This window comes from Rhyacophila brunnea, unplaced genomic scaffold (assembly GCF_057557595.1).
Source record: "Rhyacophila brunnea isolate RB1 unplaced genomic scaffold, BYU_Rbru_1.0 scaffold_16, whole genome shotgun sequence".
NCBI classification, from domain to species: Eukaryota; Metazoa; Arthropoda; class Insecta; order Trichoptera; family Rhyacophilidae; genus Rhyacophila; species Rhyacophila brunnea.
In genome coordinates, this window is record NW_028232816.1 from 13,215,704 (window position 1) to 13,237,442 (window position 21,739).

General features: G+C 33.3%; 1 protein-coding gene across 1 annotated transcript; it reads right to left on the reverse strand.

The window, feature by feature from the left end:
* Positions 1-415: 415 nt before the first annotated feature.
* LOC147074417 (maspardin-like) lies at positions 416-20,489 on the reverse strand. Its single transcript, XM_085943672.1, has 5 exons — positions 20,291-20,489; positions 18,290-18,530; positions 14,788-15,017; positions 7,944-8,192; positions 416-7,397 (listed from the first exon to the last, which is right to left on the reverse strand). Exons 1-5 carry the CDS (start codon positions 20,387-20,389, stop codon positions 7,269-7,271), a joined length of 948 nt encoding a protein of 315 aa, XP_085799798.1. The 5' UTR covers positions 20,390-20,489; the 3' UTR covers positions 416-7,268.
* Positions 20,490-21,739: the final 1,250 nt, after the last annotated feature.

Sequence of the window (21,739 nt, forward strand, 5' to 3'; positions counted from 1 at the left end):
CGATTTTTAACTAACTTCCCGACTAGCTAGACATTTGAAACTTTTAGAATATATCAGAACACAATGCCAATGCATTTTTTTAATACTTTTAGCCATCTTTAAGTAGAATTCAGTTCATTTTCAGTTTATTCTGTTTTGTATGGAAAGTTATTTCGGAAAAAATTCGTAAATAGTAAAACACTATTATTGGTTGCTAAGGGGGTCCTAGCAACTAAATTATTAATAATATATACGTGCGTTACTATGGAAATCAATATGGAATGACATTTCATTATTCAGTATTTCTATCAAAATATGATTCAACAGAAAATTTAAAAACGTTGTATTTAAAAAGTTCTTTTTATCTTGTAATTATTATCTAATAAAGTCATTGACTACTATACTAATATAAAATAATGAAAGTCAGTTTGTATCACAAATTATATATTTTAAAAAATTCTCTTCCATACATTTTCAATATGCATTATTATATACCAATCATTACTTACATATAGCATTATTATTATAATGTTCAATATAATTTTTGTTAACAAACATTGGTACCAACAAATGGACCTGTAATACATAATATGCAACAATATATAATTTCATTGTTTCAGTCTTATTTTTTAGAAGCCACAAAAAAGACAAAAATTGTTTATGAAACTAGATTTCTTTCTTTTTTCCAATTTTATTAATATTGCCGATTGTATAAATTTTAATAATCATAATTAATACCTGCCAAAATCGACACATACATACAACTATTTAAAAGTATATTTTTTTTGCTGTAGGTTTGTGGAAAGATATCAGATTCATCTATATCCATTTACAATTCAAGCGAGTCAGTCAAAAGACAATCGGCCCTAGCACAAAACCAGTGTTTTGAGTAAATACATTCTAAAAAATTAACATGTTTGAATAACATACATATGAATTTAAAATTTGCCTATTATAGGCCATTTGACTTAGAAGCAATTGATAAAAAGTTGACTTATATAACAGTTAAAAAATTAAGTAATTTGCCAAATTCGCTAATAAGTGGAGCATTTTAGCCTCAATAAAATGGAGGTTATGTTAAGATGATATTATTAAAAGTAATGGTTTTTAGCCATTCACCCAACCCCTTTCACCGGATCAAACCACCTCAAAAAACAAAATGCACATTCGCCAACGGCAGCCATCTTCCAACTTCAGAAATGGCCTATTTACCAACTAGATCACCGTGGGTGCATGGCAATTGGTTATGATTTCAAATCTGAACATAACTAAAATAGAAAAATGTAGCTAGGACCGATTGACCTTCAGCACTCCATTTGACAACTTAAAAAATATTTATATTTATTCTTACATTCATATTCTACATTTTTCTTTAAAAAATTCTTTATAAACTATGCCTGACACTTGCAGAACTCTTAAATATTAGTTTTTATTTAAAAAATTAGCCTAATCAGTAAAACAAAACACAAACGAAGATAACATTAAACAATCCAAGAGTTTATAAAAAAACTTAGATACTATTTTAATTAAAAAAACCACATAATGTTCGTATTATATCCGTGTATGGGGTGAATATGTTGATAAGTCTAAAAACATCAATTCTCAGGGCAGCTCTTTCTACGGTTAGTATTCTATGGTAAATCAGGAATGTTTTTAAATTTTAGTTTGTTGAAAATCTATTAAAATTTAAAATCATTCAAAAACATTTAATCTGATTTACCACCAACCTTACAAAGAGGTGCCCTGATAATTGATGTTTTTAGACATTACAACATATTCACGCCTTACATGGATTTATTTAATGTCAAATCCTTCTAACAAATTTGTTAAGACGATACTTCAGTGAAACGGCAAATAATTTTCAACTATAGGCGCAACGAAATTTTGGACTCGCTGGCAGTCGGAGAGCGAACGTCGAGGTGTGAATATGTGAATTTGTTTCGTGATGGCGACGGGGGTATTAATTCTTAAATCGTGTAAAGATGACTAAAAACGTTACCCATTTACTTGAAAAAGAAAACATGTCAATGAATATATTATTATTGTTACTAATAGAACAATAAACAGAACATTAAATGGACGCATGTTGGATTTATATGATAAATTATATTTCATTCGGCATGCGTCATTTGCACCCGCGACCCGCAATCCGCTCATCGCCTAGCCACGATCTTTTAAGACCATGCCTCAACTGAAGGATAGCCTTAAAATTATTAAATAGGTACCCTTAATTCCATTTTTCGATTATCTTAGATTAAAATATATACATAGCAGTATATTATAAATTTTTAACAGATCTTTTCAAGATTAACCTAATCCTCATAAATAACAGTTATTTTTTTAAAAATTACGTAATATATCTCCCTTGACAACGGAAATATAACAATATATCACTGACTAGTTCTATCAGCAATCAATTTTGGCCACATTTTATGTAACATATACCATATTTATTGTATCGGTATATAAAAATGAATACATTATACTATAATTACAGTAAAACTCCCATTAATTTGATATAACAAAAAATTCCAATTATGAATTACAAATTGATTTCCAGATTTAAATAGTGTATAAAGTGTATTATAAACCAGAGTGTTGGAGCGGAGATCGAAGCAGGAGCACAGAGCAGTGGAGCCTGAGCACGGAAAATTTGTAATGCTCCACTGCTACGGATGTTTTTTTTTATAATTATTAAATTTTCGTCCAAAACTTACATTTGACACTTTGCAACACTGGAATTATTTGAAATACGACAACACTGCCGAGTGATAAATAACCTCACTTTTTTTGACAGAAGAGGCAGATAATGAAAGACGATTTCCTGTCGGCGATTTTGTTTAATAGAATTAATAATGAAAAGGACGAATACCTTATTTCAAAACAATACATATTAAAACTTTTTACCCGGAGTAGAGCAGATACTAGAGCAAGTATTAGGTCCCAGAGTGGAGCAACTCAAAAAAGGGTCCGCTCCAACCCTCTGCATTAAACAATGATCAAGGTTAACTTCCCTGATATTGGTTAATTTAATGACTAATTCTAAGATAAAATAGAGAGTCAATAATTAACCAATATTAATTTTAACTTTATTTTGTTCAGATAATATATTGTTATAGGTAACAAAAGAAATCCCGATGAGATAAATGAATATCCATATAATATAGGTACAAATCAATACGGCCCTGAAACAGATGCTCCTACAAAGCTGGATACCACACCCCACATGTTATGGGTTAGCGGTATGGGATTATCATTTAAAACATTACATAATACAATTTTTATTACATCTCATAAAGACAAACAATACATTTTAAAAGACAGATTACCTAAATGACTTTTATTTGAAACGTGATTTATTTTGATTTATGGAATATTTTAGTTATGAGTCGTAATTATTTCATATTACGGAATTTCAAATTAACAAAGTTTTTATTGAGAGTTTTACTGTAGAAATAAAAACTAATACAAAGCTTTCACAACTAAATTATAGATATTTTTAGACCCATTGATCATTAAGTAGTAATTTTGTAAAATATTTTATAATTTTTCACATCACGAACATATATTATTTACGAGACATTTGACGAACAAAATTGACTTAACAAACACAATTTCAACATGCAAACTTGTATTTTGACGCAGCATTTGTTAGTTAATTTCTTTCCCTTTGATTCTTTGAGGGCAGTAGCTGCAATTAGAATGTTAATAATTGTTATACAATAAACTATTTCTTTTATTCAACGAATAATTCACAAGATTTGAGAATGTAACATTCTTTATATTGAGCAAACATAATTTCTTGCATACCCACTAGAAAAATCCTTCTTTAGAAAAAAATATGACACCCGACGGGACTTGAACCTGAAACCGGTGGATTCGCACCAGTATGCTTTTCCAATTAAGATACAGGCATTCTACTTAATTACGATAATTTTAACTAATAGTTCTTACATGAAAAGCTTATCAAATTCATGTCAATTCATTCAAAAGGGTCTCGTATATTTTTTTTCTAGTGGGTAATATGCATAAGATGTTTTCAAATTATGTATGTTCAATTATCATACACTTCAAAAATAAGCCATTAGATACTTGTAAACAAGCTAATAGAAAAATAATATTGATAAAAAAGAGATTAAAAATTTACGAAGCATTGCTGCAATAACCAGATACCTCAAGACCTCGCCGCATTAGAAATATATTGATGAAATTGTGAGGAATCTGTGATACAGTGCGAAATCTTTACAGTGATAGGCGGGGTTTGGAGACCTACTTCCCCTCCTCTCGCATTTCAGTACTTTCAATACTTCGAAATCGAAAACCATAGACAAGACACATGAGCGCCGCCGCCAGGTCCCACGTTAAAGATTTCGCAGTCTAGTGTAAATATTTTGACTACTATAGTCAATGTTTTTCTTGCCAGATCTATCACTTTTTGAGTTCTAGTATGTGACAAGTGTACGCATCTGGCATGTACCGTTAAATCTAGCATTTTTCGATATTGCAGTATAGTTTATTCTTAAGTCGGAAAGGGAAAATTCTCCAAATTTAGTAAAGTAGTAATGTTTCCATTATCAACAAATGATAGCCGTGACATTTATCTTTCAATTTTCAACTGATCATCTTTTACCGCAAGATGGCTCATTTTATTACCCCGTCTCAATGACATTAATATGGACGAAGCATCTGGAAAAAAAAATGACGAGAATGAGAATGGCAAAATCTGTTCTAACGCCATTACAATAAAGGTGATATTGCTATAAATTCCCGAAACTTTTTGTCGGGTCTGCCGAATGGTTTGGTTCGAACAGGTTCGCTCAAACGAACATTGATACTAGAAACACTGTTCTAACGCCGTTACAATAAAGGTGATATTGCTATAAATTCCCGATGCGTGATATCGCATAATGGATATTGCGTGACGTCTACCTATGCACGTGCGAATGTCACTATGGGCGAATTTCCTTGCTAGCTACTGTACTGAGTGCGTCGTCCATTAATAATGTCATTGCTCCGTCTGAAACATTTTTGCTGACAAGTAAGTAGTAATGACACGTTAATTAATTATACTCGCTTAATGATAAATAAAACTTTTAAAATACCTACATTACTTACAAATATTTCAAAACTGCCAATGTGTTTAACATATAATAATATTATCATTATATAGCATTTGGGTGTAGCCTATTAATAATATGACAGTACAGTAGTACATAAATGATGGAATGGATAAAAAAATATATACATAGCTATTCTTTTAAAATCAGAAGCTTTATAAACGATGTTATATTTATAATTTCGCCAATCACAACAATAATTTCAATTGAACAACATTACTTAACATGGAATAACACACAACATTTATTTAATATAACATATTTATGAAAAATATCAATTTCGCAGAATCAAAAAATAGGGTAATTCAGTGATTGTTTTTTTACTATTATTCAGTACATAATAGTCCTGTAACAATTGTAATCTTAATATAATCATTTATCTATTCATATAATCAATCTTATATATTGAAACAATTTCATATAAAATTTCATATAACTAAGCATGGAATATTATCAAACTTTTTGTAAGTATCAAACCTAACTATATAATAATATAATAACCATAGCCATAATGTGAGTACTCAGTAATAACTCAACAGAAGAAATACGATGGCGATAAAAGATTGCTTCCCTAGAGTTGGATATGAGACATTTTCTTTAGCGGTGAGATTATTTTGTGAATATATACATTCATTTGAACAACACTTTAATTCCCATTTTGTCTAATTTCTAATTGTATATTTTGACATTTCAATGTTTGTCTTTCGTTTTGTTTTTCATGAGATCAATTTTAAAATGTCCAAAAAATATATACAGGGAGGTGTATTTTCCATATATCTATCGTGATCCCCTATGCTTTGTCACCCAAATAGATAGCACTACGGTCACACACTAAATCGCAATGCCACAGGGCCAGCTCAATGACCAATCAGAGCTCAGCCAATCAACACTAATGTCATGTCATTCTTTTCAAATGTCATGTCAATTCTACACAACATCTTCAAAACAAAAGCAATCAGGCAATAATTTTCGAGATGAAATTGGTGTAATGAAAATAAAATATAAATTGTGTCAGAATTATATTGATGTTTGGCATTTTTAAACCAGTTTTATAAAAAGGTTCTGCGGATCGACAGCTGATAAAACAATTCAATGGGTATGTCTACTTTTATTACATGTATTATACGCTAACATGTATATTCTTTACAGTTGTGGCATTGAAATAATGATAATTTAGTAATATTCACGTTTGCAAATCAAACAACGTAAACATAAATATTATATAAAGAAGTTTAGTTTTAGTAAATTAAGTATATAAAACGTCTATATTATTATATTTGCACATTGTTACAAAAGTCGAAATGGCTTCCATTAACATTTTATTTTTTGACTTTACATTTTAAAATTATTGTTTTCAATAAACTAAGTAGGTACATTATATTTCATTTTGAATATCGTCTTTTATCTATTTTTACTAAAATTTCCATTTTATAATTATTGTGAATACTTTTTTTTGAGTTTTCAGGCTCACATAGTTAAAATGCATTGTCACTCCAAGAGATAGCGTCACTTGTAGAGGGAATCCTCTTATATGGAACTTACGAATCTAATATAATGTCCGTTATCTATGAATATATGTCACATCCTGCCAGTGAGTCGCATCAGGCATATCGCAATTTACTACATAAGACAACAATGACATAATAATATTGATTTCGTGTTTATTATAGGCATAAATAATTGTGTAGAAATGAATTTCATAAAAAAAAAAATCCATGACATTTACCTAGGAATTTATCTCATAGTTAATTTCATATATTTTCAGATCATTCAGTACTTACTCATTGAGTAATTGACTCATTTATTGTGCGAAAGAAGATATCATAAACAACTCGTAGCAAGCAACATATCTATTATTTTTATTGAATTAAGAGTTACTCACATTAATTATATTATACATAAGACACATTGTATATTTGTATACAAAAGGAAAAGAGAGATGTCTTATTTTTTTTTTTTTTTTAATAATATCCTAAATCCATAATGCATATAGGTACATACGTATGCGAAAAAATAAGTATAATAAATGATCCAAGAGACAAGTCGAATCAACGACTCTGAACACATACAAAGTGGTACAAAACTCAATCTTCTTTTGGTTCTCCTGAAAAGTAGTAATTTTAGACTAATCTCCCTTTTCTTTTGAACACAGATATATTTTCTTGATAAGCATTAAGACACGGATTGTCCGTCACTAAGAAGTGTTGGATTTTGCGACCAGTCGCAGGACAATCTTCGGGCTTTACCGGGCTTCATAGACGATGCAGAGTATGTAGTCTCTTGGAACTGACGAAGGTGGATCTGGAGACAGTAAGATAGTTAGTTATCGGTCAGATAAACAAACCTATCTGTATGCGAAAGATAGGTCCATATTGACAACTTCACGGGAGAGACAAATTACATTACTAGTGATTTTTTGTGCTTTAAACATCCGGTATTTGTTAAAATAATTTGTTGTTTTGTGTTATCCTATCCTATCGCTATCGTATTATGATTTATTGTGATTATTTATTTATATCTCTTCCGATTTTGGTGGTATATACAACATTGAATATTTTATTAAACTACGCGGGTAATGTAATAAAAACCATTTTGACAAAATTGTCACATCACTGTGCCACTTGATGACGATATTCTGAGCGATGGCGGTTCATTTGTATTAAAAATTACCCTTGTAACACTTTTGCAAATGGCTTTTATCAGAGTGTAGTCCTGACAAATAAATCTCAATGCACAAAAGACTTATGTTTGCTACAAAATATTTGACAATACAAAATTACTTGTAGTTAATGTAACCTTTTATTTGACTTCATTCAAATGACTATAAAAACTAAAGATAATAATTACCTGTAAATGCAAACTGACTTCATCGCACCGACTCAAATATGGGAAATTGCCCCCACTCTTAAGATGTGCCAGCTTGGCCTGCGGGTAGCACTTGTAAAGTTCTTCCCGAACTGACCCACTCAGCGCGTAATCATCGAAGACGTCAAGGATTGTAATTGGAAGGGTGGAGATCTTGTGTGCCGCTACGTAACACGGCATGCAGTTGAGGGTCAGTCGCGATGCTAATTCAGGCTGCGAAAGGGATTCCAGCTGAAATAATTATTTATCACATAAATAAAGATTCTACATTTCATCATATCTGATATTGTGGAGTACTATGTGGAAATCAATAAATCAACATTCTCATACGTTTTCTCCATGTTTTCATCTCTCTCATACGTTTACGTATACATTCTGTCTTACTGTCTTTGTTCAGATGTTTCAGACTAAATTACTTGTCTGTGAGCTGCTGCACCAACCCGGTGGAGTCTCTGTAGTCTCCTGACTTTTCTGAGTATGTCAAATCAGAACTCATTAATTTGTCAAACGGCGACGCTTACCAACGGTTCTTCCTCATCCATGTTTCTATTTATTTATTGATTGTGTATGTTGCCTACGGTTACAGTAGGTTACATCACCCTATCCCGTATTACCGTATTATAATTACGCTTAAATCTCTTGGATAACACACTAATTTCTCGATACCCTTATCACTCGATATGCTATTATCGTACTATAAGCATCTGTCAAACTATTATGAGAGTATAATTTGTTTTCTTTCACGACTCAATTAAAATAAACAATTAATCCAATTTTCAAATTTAGAATTTGTGTGTATGTTTAATACGTCTTCTCTCTCTTTTTGCTTTCTCCTACGCATTTTCATATGTTTTATCTCATGTATAATATATTGCTTGAGACTCCTACAGTTGATTGTTATTGTTCACGTTCTATATTAAAAATATAATTATTACATAAATATGTATAAAATATCACAGAATTGCCACTCTGCAATGCCACACATCATACTACCTCATCAGCCACCCCCCCCCAAAATTCAATTAGTTACAAAACCCTAAGGTATATGATATTATGTGGCAAATAATAGATATATAAACCTGTATGTTTATTCAATTGCATCTGTACAAGAAAAAGTCAGCACACGCCACTGTATTTGAACACTAAACGAGGAATATCCACAAACAATTGAAACATTTAACCCTTTCTAAGCGTTACGAATCCCGACTTAGTACAACAGTGCGCGTTGTTATTTCAAGCATCAATAAATCGTAATAAATGTCAGTCAAACATACACAAATAGAGTAGTAAAAAATCGGAGTCAAGTTCAAAAATGATTATGACAGAACCTAATATTTTATGTGACTCTAAAAATAAACATTCGTCGCCTAAAACTGATAAGAAATCACGAACAAGATTTCTTCATTGAAAAAATGCCGGCTTACTCGAGCGGCGCCATGACACTTACGAAATGGTGCTGGACTAATGCGTCGATGACAGATTAACAAGTGTAAGAACAGTTCGACCATGTCCGATCCTGATAGGATCATATGGGCCTCCACAGAGTGGAGGTTTGTATTGACAGATTTTGTTTTTTACGAGAAATGGATGTCAGCCACTTGCTCAACCTATTAGGTCCATACCCTGACACACACAAATTGAAAAACAATTTTTGTACTTGCCAGACCCAGGATTCGAACCTGGGACCCACGGCTTTGTAGTCCAACGCTTATGCCGCGCGTAAAAAAAAAAAAAAAAAAAAAGAACAGTTCAGTATTATAGTCTACGGCTACGATTTCGACAAATATGTCATACACATAATGAATAATAATATGGTTTATGACTTTTATGAGCATTTTTGTTGAGTGTGTTAAAAAAATATCAGTCATAAATAGCTCATTTTTATAGCATCCAGGACATCTCAAACTGTGTAACTTTTATTTGAACTCCCATACACATTGCAGCACTGCAGGTCGAGTATAAATAAATCATCCTTGAGAACTACTGGCTATTTGAGAGTAATGTACTTACCACCAGTGCCTGGTTTGTACCTACCATTGACTCCGAACTGAATGGAATCGAATGACACATAGTTTATAACAAAACGGTTTATTTTTCGAATACCTATTAGGCTATTACAATTCGTAAAATATTAAATTTCAAACACTTTTTGCACTTCTAAATGCTTTATAGTCACCACAATTTTATTTTCAAGTTCATTTGTTTTTTTTTTTATTATATTACTTCAATAACCTGTGGGTCTATTCTATACTTATCGAACACTAAAGTGATAAATAGTATCAAACTTAGGGTAGGTTTGTATCAAAATATTAGCACTTATTGTAACAATTACACGAAGTTGGTTTTTATTGTTGCAATAAGTGCGATATTTCAACAGCAGCAAGATAGGTGCTGTTAAAATATAGCACTTATTGCAACAATAAAAACCAACTTCGTGTAATTGTTACAATAAGTGCTAACATTTTGATACAAACCTACCCTAAGTATGATAATATTTATTACTTTATCACTTTAGCGGTCGATAAGTATAGAATAGACCCACTGGTACTAGAATAGGTAATCTCTTATTTTATTATAATGACATGATAGTAAGTAACTCGAGTTATTTTCGACTATAAATATAAGAAGAATTCTCCATAAAAAAAAATAGTAGTCATGAATCAAACCCTTTTGAATAGTGTTACGAAAAAAATAATTCTCAAGTGTCTGTCTCACACCAGCAGACGATGATTTGCCGCGCAGTGTATAAAAATTCAGTAGCGCGGGACCTGGTGTAGCGTAATACGACAATTTCCGCATTTATGCGGGAACGGGCATCTGATTGTTCGTGTCTTTTCTTTATAAATGGCTGATAACTAGGGTAAATAAATAATTTTTGTCTGTTTCACCTAATTCTATAACCAGAAAATAGTATTTAAAAATGTTAATCAATGATAAACAAAGAGACATATTGAATCGCGGACTCCTAGGTATATTTAAATGACACCTTGTTCAAATTATTTTCCGAAACTATTTACTCGCGGATAATATAATAGCAGATAGGCGAATGAATGCAATCTCCAAAAGCATTCCTTTTGTAAAAATATTTTGTAAATTCACTTTGATCAATGTAAATTTCGAATATTCTATTTAACAGTTTACGCACCAAATAGTTTTTCAATCATTAAAAAACAATATAACTTATTATATCGCAAACTCGTATCGTTACAAACACGTCAGTCAAATGTCTTCGACGCACATGCACTAAGAAGCGATAAGACACTATATACGCGGCAAATTTGAATTGGCCCGATGACTGATATTTTTTTATTCAAGACACGCTCCCGAAAAATATTTATTTAAATTAGATAGAACAAAAGTTTAGGCTATCCATTGACAGATGTCAAGAGAAGGATGATTTCTGAATAAATTAAATCAATGTTCGAATTATTCGCGCCTGGCCGAAAGGAGTACTAGGCAAACGAAAATCGAAATGACTTTAGTCAGCTGACGCGCGGATGACTCGCGCGTATAGGCTGACTAAAGTCAGTTGCCGCGTTAGAAAGGTTAAGATATTGTGTCTTTGTAGAAGTATTTTCAAAATTTCCGCAAACTGACAGGGTGACAAATATTAACAACCCTTAAACTAATGTAAAAATATTAAAAGGTTCTGAGTAGCATCAAAACTAAACAACTACCGTACTTCGGCCACATTATGTGAGTACAAAAATACAACATTCCCCAGTTCATTATCCGAGGAATAATCAATGGTATACATAGCATTTTGTGACTTAAGAAACCTCATGATCGTTATGAGTCTGATGGAGTTGGCAGAAGATGTTATTCAATCGCCTGAATTGCCTGAAGATACCAAAAGGAGGAACCCAGATCGAAAAAAATGACTCAGATGGAATAGTACAAAACTTTAATCAATCAGAATTTAAATTCAAACTCCATCAATTACCCTAGGTTGATAGTATTTTTTTTTAATAACTATGTATTTAATAAAGCATGTGTTTCCGTTATAGTACAAACCTACATTTTACGTTTGAATTAAGTTTGAGTAAAAGAATTCAAGCGCACTTTGAACAATTTTATTCGCAATATATAGTGAGAAAAAAGGGTGCCGGACGAAATCCCGAAGGCCGAAATCCCAAATGCTGAAATCCCGAATGGCCGAAATCCCGAAAGCCTTAATCCCGAAAGCCGAAATCCCTAAGGTCGAAATCCCGAATGCTGAAATCCCGAATGGCCGGAATCCCGAAAAATAAAAAATACAAACACCAATGATTGCGCAATCTTAACACTTATCTTGAATTGCGCAAATTTTACAAGAGACAAAAAAAACATTTTTTGTAGAACAAATGGGTTTGATTTTTTTTTGAACAAAAAGATTGCGCAAATTTTTACATTAGAGACAAAAGCAATTGCGCAATTATAGATGTTTGTATTTTTTGGGATTCCGGCCATTTGGGATTTCGGCCATTCGGGATTTCAGCGTTCGGGATTTCGACCCAAGCCCGAGAAAAAGAAATCTTTCTGTAATCGAATTAAGTTTTGTGTTAATGGCAGCCCTACTGAGAAATTTTAAATGATCTAGTGACGCATTTCCTGTTGCCTTTAATCTGTAAATGTTCAAAACATTCAGTGAAATTGCGTAAGAATATTTTAATAATTACATAATTTTATTGATGTTTTGAAATAATCAGTGCTTCAATTTTTCATCTGTCGGTAAGCACCGCTTTTCGACGGTATGCTACATACATAATTACTTAATAATATTTTAAGTCATAAGATTCAGTTTATGTAATAAATTATTTTAATTATATTATTGAATTTTTTTTTCAGGTATTCTGCCTAAATCCTTTTACCTGGGTACTGAACACCTTTAATACCTCTTGGCATGGCTCTGCTCCCTTTTCCACAAATTTTGAGTGAAAAGGTTGATCTTTTCGGAAGGAAGGCTAAAAGAAACCTCTCCATTCTGAACAGAAATTTTATAGTATGATGTAAAAAAAAGTTTTAGAGAAGGATTTTTTTTATCCAAGAGAAACAAGAAATTCCTTTACATGCATACACGTTTTTTTTGTCTCTTTAACACTTAAGCATAAAAAGGTTCGCTACCACTGATTCAGTCAATTCTATGATCTCTATATGCATGTGGCTACTCGATCTATTATTTTTGACGTGACTGGGTAAATCGAATGATGATTGCAGAACAATGGGGGAAGAAAATTGTTCGAAGAGAGATTCATTTTTCTGGGATTAAAATATATTTATGACAATAATTGTCACAGTATTCGTAATACACTGCGGTTTGAAGTGATTTCATGGATAATGATAATAGAGTTCAATGAAATTCAACAAAGTGACTATTGTTTTGTGCCTCTTGACATTCATTCGACACAGGATTTCACAAAACGGTCATTCGAGTAAAAATATGACAAACTGGATAAAAATCTCAATGCAGGGTGCAGGGTATAAAAAAGGTTGGGAAGAGGGATAATGGTTGTAAATTCCACTGTGCACTTTAAACTTGAATGGTAAAGACTGCAGAGATTCCCAACCCTGTGCCAGCAGGCAGAAGTGTGCCGACGATCACTTTTGCATGCGCCAATGGACTCATTTGTGGATTTTATAATGTTTTTTTAAAACAAAAATCATGTTTTATATTGACTAGTAAAAATAATTGCAATTGAATTTGTGTGTCAGTTGATTGGATATATATAATTTATCGTCAATGAATGGTTGCTCAAGCAACTTAATATTTAATATTTAAAATGCACACTTTTGGCACTCATGCGCAACCAGCAGTGCTGCCATCTAGGAGGATAACGATGCAGATTTAGGTCTATTAGTAGCTGTGGTAACACGGTCAGCTGTCACGATACAATATTTTTTATAAAAATGAGTAATTTAAATGAAAAAAAACAATGAACTTATAAATTCAACGTAGATTGGGAAGAAACATTGTTTTATTGAAATTAAAGATAATATGTAAATGTGTTTGATCACTAACTGTGTTGGTTGAGAGCCTGGTGGTTATTCACTGAAGAGAATATAGATTTATTATTCGAAATATGGCAGTGGAGGCGAATGCTTGAGAATGTCACCGACAGCCAAAAGAATGAATGCGTCATTGGAATTTATCATTGTTCTATTATTAATGCTCGTAACTACAGATTACTATAATAACACACATAACAACAACTTTGTCATAATAGCTATATAAAAAATGTTCCTTATTCTGTCTAGAAATATCTGTATTAACAATTTATTATATTTTAAAATACCAGAATATTGGTCATATGTACGAAAGGAAAAATGAGATACAGTAGGCGCTCGGTAATCCGGCACCCATATTTTTTCACCTATGCCAGATTGTCAGAAATGCCGGATTATTGAATTTCTATAGAAAATCTGTCAAGGTCGGGCACCGAACTGCCAAGCGAACGGCTCTCCGCTCTGTGATCCAGCAGTTTAATGTGAAACCTGCCGGATTATAGAGCAGGAGAGCTGAGTTGCAAAATACCGGACAATTGGACGTGCCGGATTGGTGAACGCCGGATTACCAAGCGCCTACTGTATGTACACCTTACGAGTTAAAGGAAGCAACTTCTGTGTGAAATTTACTAATTCAGCAGTGTTGATTTAACTTGTCTCTTCTCTGCTTTATGCATATAATAAGCATCGCTCTTTCTTCAAACTTAACTCTCTTTTACTTTTGTAAACAGGATATTGATTTATCGACCTATAGGAAAATAATATAAATACTACGTCAAGAAAAATAAATTGTAGTATAAATCGAATTTTCATCTGACATAAAAAAAAATAATAACATGTTTACCCTTTCAACCATAAAATCTATGGCTTCCACTATGTGTACATCAGTTTTTTCGGCGCTGAAATTACCCATCACCATTCTCTTCAAGACGAGAGCCGGAAGGATCCAGAACAAGGCGGCAGAATCTCGGTAGCTGAACACTGAAGTGTCCGTGAAGGTGTTGCACAACACCAGCGAAGCAACGCGTGGGCAATTCGATGTGTTCTCCGCAAACTTTTGCGCTAAGAATCCACCTGGAACAGATTTTAGTAGAAATTAAATCTGGCTCCCGATGATTTCTCGGTCTTTTCCTTCATCTGTTTATCTGCTTCTCAATTACACCAGAAACACATTACGACTTGTACGTCCATAGCATACCTAAACTAAAATTTTAAAAACTAATTAGCACCATCTGCAATTTGTATTTTTAGTTCGATGAAAAAAAAATAAAGATGACTTATAAGGTTAAGTGTGCACTATTTATGTCGGATCTTAATCCATTAACCCATCACCATGGTTATATACATAAGCTCCATCTACATAAAAGGTTCTGTTCAATATCTTTGGTACCTATCAATACTTTTTCTTTCGACATGACATCCCTATGTCCGATAGTTGCGTTTATAATATTCTTGTATAATATATATTCAGAACTGTTCTGTTGCTCTAGCACAGGGGCGGGCAAACTTTTTGGATGGAGGGCCAAATTCAAGAATTCAAAATGAGCGGCGGGCCGCAAGCAAAATACAATTTTTAGATATACACTCTTTATTATCAAGAAAAATAAACATTACAAAAAAAATAATGAGAAGAATGAAACTGTTGTAAATTTTTGAACATTTTTTTAAATTCAGGTGTTAATTTTGTAGTTGATATTCTCAAAACTGCTTGTGGGCATCGGAGATATTTGATCGTAAAGAATTTTTATTGAGGTTCATGATCGAAAATGTTTGTTCACACATATAGGTTGATCCAAAAATAACGAACATTATTCTTGCGTAATCTTTAAGTTGGTCGATTTTGTCTGAATTAAGGGCATTGTAAAATTTGGAGATTTCTTCACGACGATGCAATTCTCTTAAATCAGTGTCACACTGTGTTAAGTTAAGTTGTAGCTCTGTCGGCACACTATCAATATTTATTGAAATCAATGTTCAACGTAGAAAATAGTGGTTACATAGTGTGAGACAAGACGCAAGGAAGACGTACTGAGATAATACATTTACGAAACAACAAATTCTTAAAATTTTAGTCTATTGTCAATATTTTTTAAAAAAATATAAAAAAGTTATTCGTAATCAGGAGTACAATTAATGATGGCGGGCCACAGTTTGCCCCCCCCTGCTCTAGCATCACTGTAGATACAGATTTCATTCATTTAATTGATGCATTCAAAGAAGCATAATAAATGACATTACAGAAATTTATGCCATAAATTAAATTCAATTGACCCTTATTGCTCATCTGACTTTAACTATTGGCAAAAACAATAAAATTATTTCATTGAGATAACTGGTTCATTTAATACAATAATATAATTTTAAATTAATAATTTATCAATTATTATATTTTCCTTATAGAGATTGACTCACTTTCTAAGATAAGACAGAGAAAGAATAACAAAGATAATGCATACATAATAATTTTATTATAAAATGTCTGACCTCATACATCCACCAATAACTGATTTAATCAATACAAATATTATAGCTCCACCAGATAAAACCATTTCACTTTTGCAAAACAGGATTGTACACACTTCATAGTATAGGAGGCATCCAATAACAAAAACCGATAAGTTCACTATAAAATATTAAGTAGTGGGAAATTACGTTTTTGTGCGTCAAGATTTGATTGTTTTAACATTAGTTCCTTTTTTTTTGAACATTTTTTTCGTGTGATAGTGGCTTACGCGTCGGCTTATAATGTCGTGGGGGGCCCAGGTTCGAATCCTAGCAAATATACACATTTTGTTTTTCAATTTGTGTTTGGAGTCAGAGTTTGAACCCGATAGGTTAAGCCAGTGGCCAACATCCATTTCTCGTAAAAACAAAAATCTGTTAATACAAAACTCCATTCTGTGGAGGCCCATATGATCCTATTAAGATCGGACATGGTCAAAAAAAAGATAAGAATACCCCATGAAAGGATTTACTGCTGATAGTACGTAAGATTATCGCGGCCATAACAAGAAAATCCGTGTGTAAACACGTATTATCATGCAAGTTGCAAGACTGCATGCATGGATCAAGAAATTTCAGCAGCTTCTGAATTTTCACGCGACTGTTGGAACTTGTTGATATCTGCGCAGTAGAATAGTGGCGAGCCTGCCGGAAAAAATACAAACTACACCGCGCTGAGCATTTTGATGTTTACCTCGCGGGTAGTGATGTACTGGGGAGATCTATGTGATCAAGAGATTGATTATATTAATGAACTGAGACTTGATTCGAGTGGAATGACGGTTAACTACATTGAGTGAAGGACTCGTGGCGATAGTAGTGCGTCTCGTGACAGATGAGTGAGGATTCATGCATTGTCCTTCCAATCTATACAAATTGAGTACATATATTACAAGAGATATTATCGCAATTAACCAATCATAACAGACCCTACTGATCTAGTTATGATTGAGTAAATGCTGATGATTATTATCACTCTATCGCAACAACCAGTCAAACAGCACCATAAAATGACTGGCGAGACAGTCAGCACTTTTACGTGTAAATAGTTATTATTCCCATATTTGAATTTACACACTATTGGTGCCTGTAAAGCCATGTACGTATACAGGCGTAATACATATTGTGTGAAATTTCACATAGAATATGGACGAGTGTTTAGTTAGATGTTGACCATATGTGTGATTTATCGGTTTTTCTTATTGGACGCCTCATATTGTTATGACAAACCTACCGAAAAAATACTAAACGATTCTCTAATCCAATATTGAAAATTCAAACGCATGACCCATCTCCGTAATGCCTACACTTTTTGTAATCATTGCGATCAATTCACTGCTGAAGGCGACCCTAGCTCCTTCCACTCATGTCAGTCCCTAATTCTTCTTGATGATTTCAATGATCTGGCAGGTTTCAAAGCTATCACTTAATGCCTCTTGGCCGTATGACAGCATTTGCCCAATCGCCAAGCAACATGCCATTTCATCAGTGTGGTGACCTCTATCACACCATCACCTACTCTTGTCTGCTTCTTTATCCATTGTTTTTTTCTGTCATCTTTATGCATTATGAATAACATGCACCTTCTCATGCCACATTGCACTACCTGTTCTTCAAGCCAATCGGATACTGCCGCCCTGGAAAGCTGCTAAATAACTTCTTCTTCGGAGCTTGCGGAGCCCCAGGATTCCCCGTAACCCGGTGGAACCATGCCATAGATAAAATTACATTAAATGAAAAATCATAATTTTAATACATTCTGTTGGTTTCAACCCAGTGACAATGCCCTGCTAAAGATGACTATTTCTCTGAAAGTTTGTGTATCAAAAACCATGGCCACTCACCTAATGATGCTCCAAAAATGTGCACTCTATCAAGCTCTAAATAGTCAATGAGCCTCTTGAACCCCTCACACCACTCCTTAATGTTCCAGTAGACAGGCGGCTCGGCGGCAATAACGCGGATACCTCGGGCCGCCAGCGACAGCATTTGGCGAAAGTAAATGTCAGCCGTGCCCGACACTGGAGGAAGACAAATCAATGGACATCGCACTGTTTTCGGGCCCGAGTCGAAAATTCGCCAACCCTGTATGAAAACAATCAATGATTTAATAAATTTATTATAGACTTTAAAGACCAATTTCGGGCAGACATCTGACTCAAGATCTTTTCTTCTCTTCGGTCTTTTGGTATATAGGTAACCCTTGTGCATCGCGACCCCGGTGAGTGCAAATTTTTTAAGTATATTGGTCTATTTTTAATAACAAATAATATTTTCATCCTGCACTTGTTTTGACAATTGACACATGGGAGGAATCAACATAATGAGTGGAATCACACGTGTACGTTCAGATTGTTTCGACAGTTATCAACAAAAGTGTTTTCATATTTTAAATTGTTTCGTTTCTCAAATTTCCCATTACTTTAATCGTGAAATTTCAGTTATCGTGACTATGCCCAAAACATATCCCCCGTAATTAATAGGTTACCTGTACAAACCTATTAATGTTATCTCTATTTATCAACAATAAAAATCAGTAAAAACCACAGCACTCTGGATCCATCATAATGATTATCATCAGGAATACTATAGCCCAGGGTAGGTTCTGGATTCATCCAACAACTCTCTTCCTACCCAATGTTTTCCATTGTTTGTACCCCAAGCAGATGACAGTCATCGGTAACTTTATCTACCCAGTAAATTTTTCACCTGCTTCTTCTTCTGAGAACATGACCCTGCCCGGACAATCTCCCAATCTTAATTTATTAAACTCAGCCCGTAGAGCTCAACGTTGTATATTCGGTAATAGTGGCGCAAATGAACGCATGACCTTTTATAACATTGTTTTAGACCAAACCTAACCTAATCTACCTCAACCTAATCTTAGTGTGTGATAATGATGCATCGAAATGTATGAAAATACCAAACTTTCAATTTAACAATAATAATTAGTGGATCGAAAAGCATCAGCACCGACTGAAAAGGGTATTTAATGTAATTGTCTACATGAGATTAACTGTTTCCGCCAAAAAAAAATGATAAACCCTCATACAGTCATCAGCGGCTCTCCTCCAATTGCTACCATCCCTGATTGGTCCATGGATATGGAGGAGAGTTTTCATCACAAAAATGTTTTGAGCTTTTTATCTTTTTAATACTTCTGATTTTTTCGGCAATAAAGCAAATATCAAGAATTTGAATGAAGGTAGTTCATAACTGATAGGTGACAATACATTTTCATTAGCTCAAATTCAACTAGACACCAAAATCTGTCCTGTGTGTAAAACAAAATGAAAGTGAATTAGTGTGTTGTCAACTAAGTAATACCTAAAAGCGGGGCCACACCGAAAACAAGTCGCGCGACAACTCGTTAAATTTTACGATAAGCATGATTATTATCGTAAAATTTCTTAAGCAATTATGATAATTATCGTAAAATTTAACGAGTTGTCGCGCGACTTGTTGCCGGTGTGGCCCCACTTTAATATGCCTGGCATGTGTTATCAGTTAGTACTGTCTAATAATCCACCAAATATTTTTTTAAAAATTAGATATTATCTTGTAAATAATTATAGTATACATACAAGAAAGTCAATAAATAACATCTGCTAATGTAGGCATGTTTTGTTGTCTAGCATTTTTAATTCAAGTCACTCATATCATCAAACTACCTACCAATGTCATGTGCAGGTAAATTTGCAAAAAAATATGCAATCAATAGATTATTATTATTTTAATATTCAACATATCGTCAACAGATTATGTAGGTACACAAGCGTACCTGTTTTAGAAGGGTAAGTCAAAGCTGTTTTTTTTTTTAATCTGAATGAAGTATGCAAACGAACCTTAGAACCATCAGAATCGACAACAATCTTTCGAAGGGGTATGCTACTTCGAAAACTCAGATATTCCTGGGACTGTGACAACTCACTGAGATAACTCATTGTTTATTTTAATTCTCGGCAATTTACCGTATGCCTTTCTACTATCTCGGTCAGTTTGAGAATAATAATGTAATAATCTGACAGCAATCACAATGTCAGTGCAGACTTGCCAGACCAAAAATTACTTTTCCTTTATAAATACTATACCAGCATTATAATAAAAAAATCCTTACTATATAAAATTTATTTATATCTATGTACATAAATAAATTGTCGAATTATTAATATACATCTCATTGTCATTGAGCATAATAAATTCAAAACCATACTTAAAAATATTTGACGTAAATCTAACTTACAATGCCAAATGCGACAACCTTATAGGGCCTGTACACATGCATGGAATTACTGTCGGCAATCGTGCTTATTTTAAACATTTAAACTATCATGATAATAACTTACTGTTTATACGTAAAAGTGCTGACTGTCTCTCCAATCTCATTCTTCAAGAGTAAGCAAGACGCGAGGTTATCATTTTATACTACTATCTGACGGGTTTTATTGAAAATCGGTTAAACTCAAAATGGGTAGTTAATTTTTTTACCGACATGTTCGCCCCTATCGCTCTACTGCGCAGGCGCAGGTCGAAAATAATCTTACTTGCGCGTTGAATTTAGAACCTTCCAATCTTGTTTGATTTATGCACGCAATCTTGCCAACTGCAGGATAATATATGTTTTCCCATACATTTTATTACTATGCACAGTAAATCTATAGATGTGTAAACGGGGTATTACCACTTAACAGATAAATTAGATAGAAATGCGAACCAGTCTTTTTAGATCATCATACTGTGTTTTTAGTACTTCCTTCCTCAGCATTTCAAACTCATTGAAGAGTTGATTCTCAAGAGTTAAAGTGTACTATTTTAAGAAAATGAGAGTGAATGTTTCTTTTGTTGAATAATTTTACCATATTTAACAGTGAGCAGTGACCAGAGAACCGATTTTGCTGAAAGATCAAGAAGCTATGATTATCAAAAGTAGTCCGTCATCTTCTATATTAGTATTGTTACTTACTCCGGGGTATTAAAATTTATTGTTTCTTGCTTCTTCCCAGGTAGCTTTATTAAATACACCCTATGTATAGAATGTAGTGGCAGGAATTCAGGAATTCATATATATTTGTAATACACAAAAAATATCCGAACACAATCTATGACTTTACTCTGAAGACCTAAGACCCACCAGCCATTGAGGTGGACTATAAGTATAAGAAGTAAGATTGTCCCGGTTTCACACATTGGTCCCGGCCGATTTGGCATTTTATCCCGGCTGTTCCGCGTATGAATGATTGTCAATACCTAATAAATTGTCATGATTGACTGTATTAGCGTATATGTGATGAGAC

Coding starts and splice junctions, on each gene's coding strand:
- LOC147074417 (XM_085943672.1), bottom strand. CDS start 20,389: ATGAGTTATCTCAGTGAGTTGTCACAGTCCCAGGAATATCTGAGTTTT. Junction 18,531..20,290: donor TCGATTCTGATGGTTCTAAG/GTTCGTTTGCAT, acceptor GTTTTCATACAG/GGTTGGCGAATTTTCGACTC. Junction 15,018..18,289: donor CATTTTTGGAGCATCATTAG/GTGAGTGGCCAT, acceptor AATCTGTTCCAG/GTGGATTCTTAGCGCAAAAG.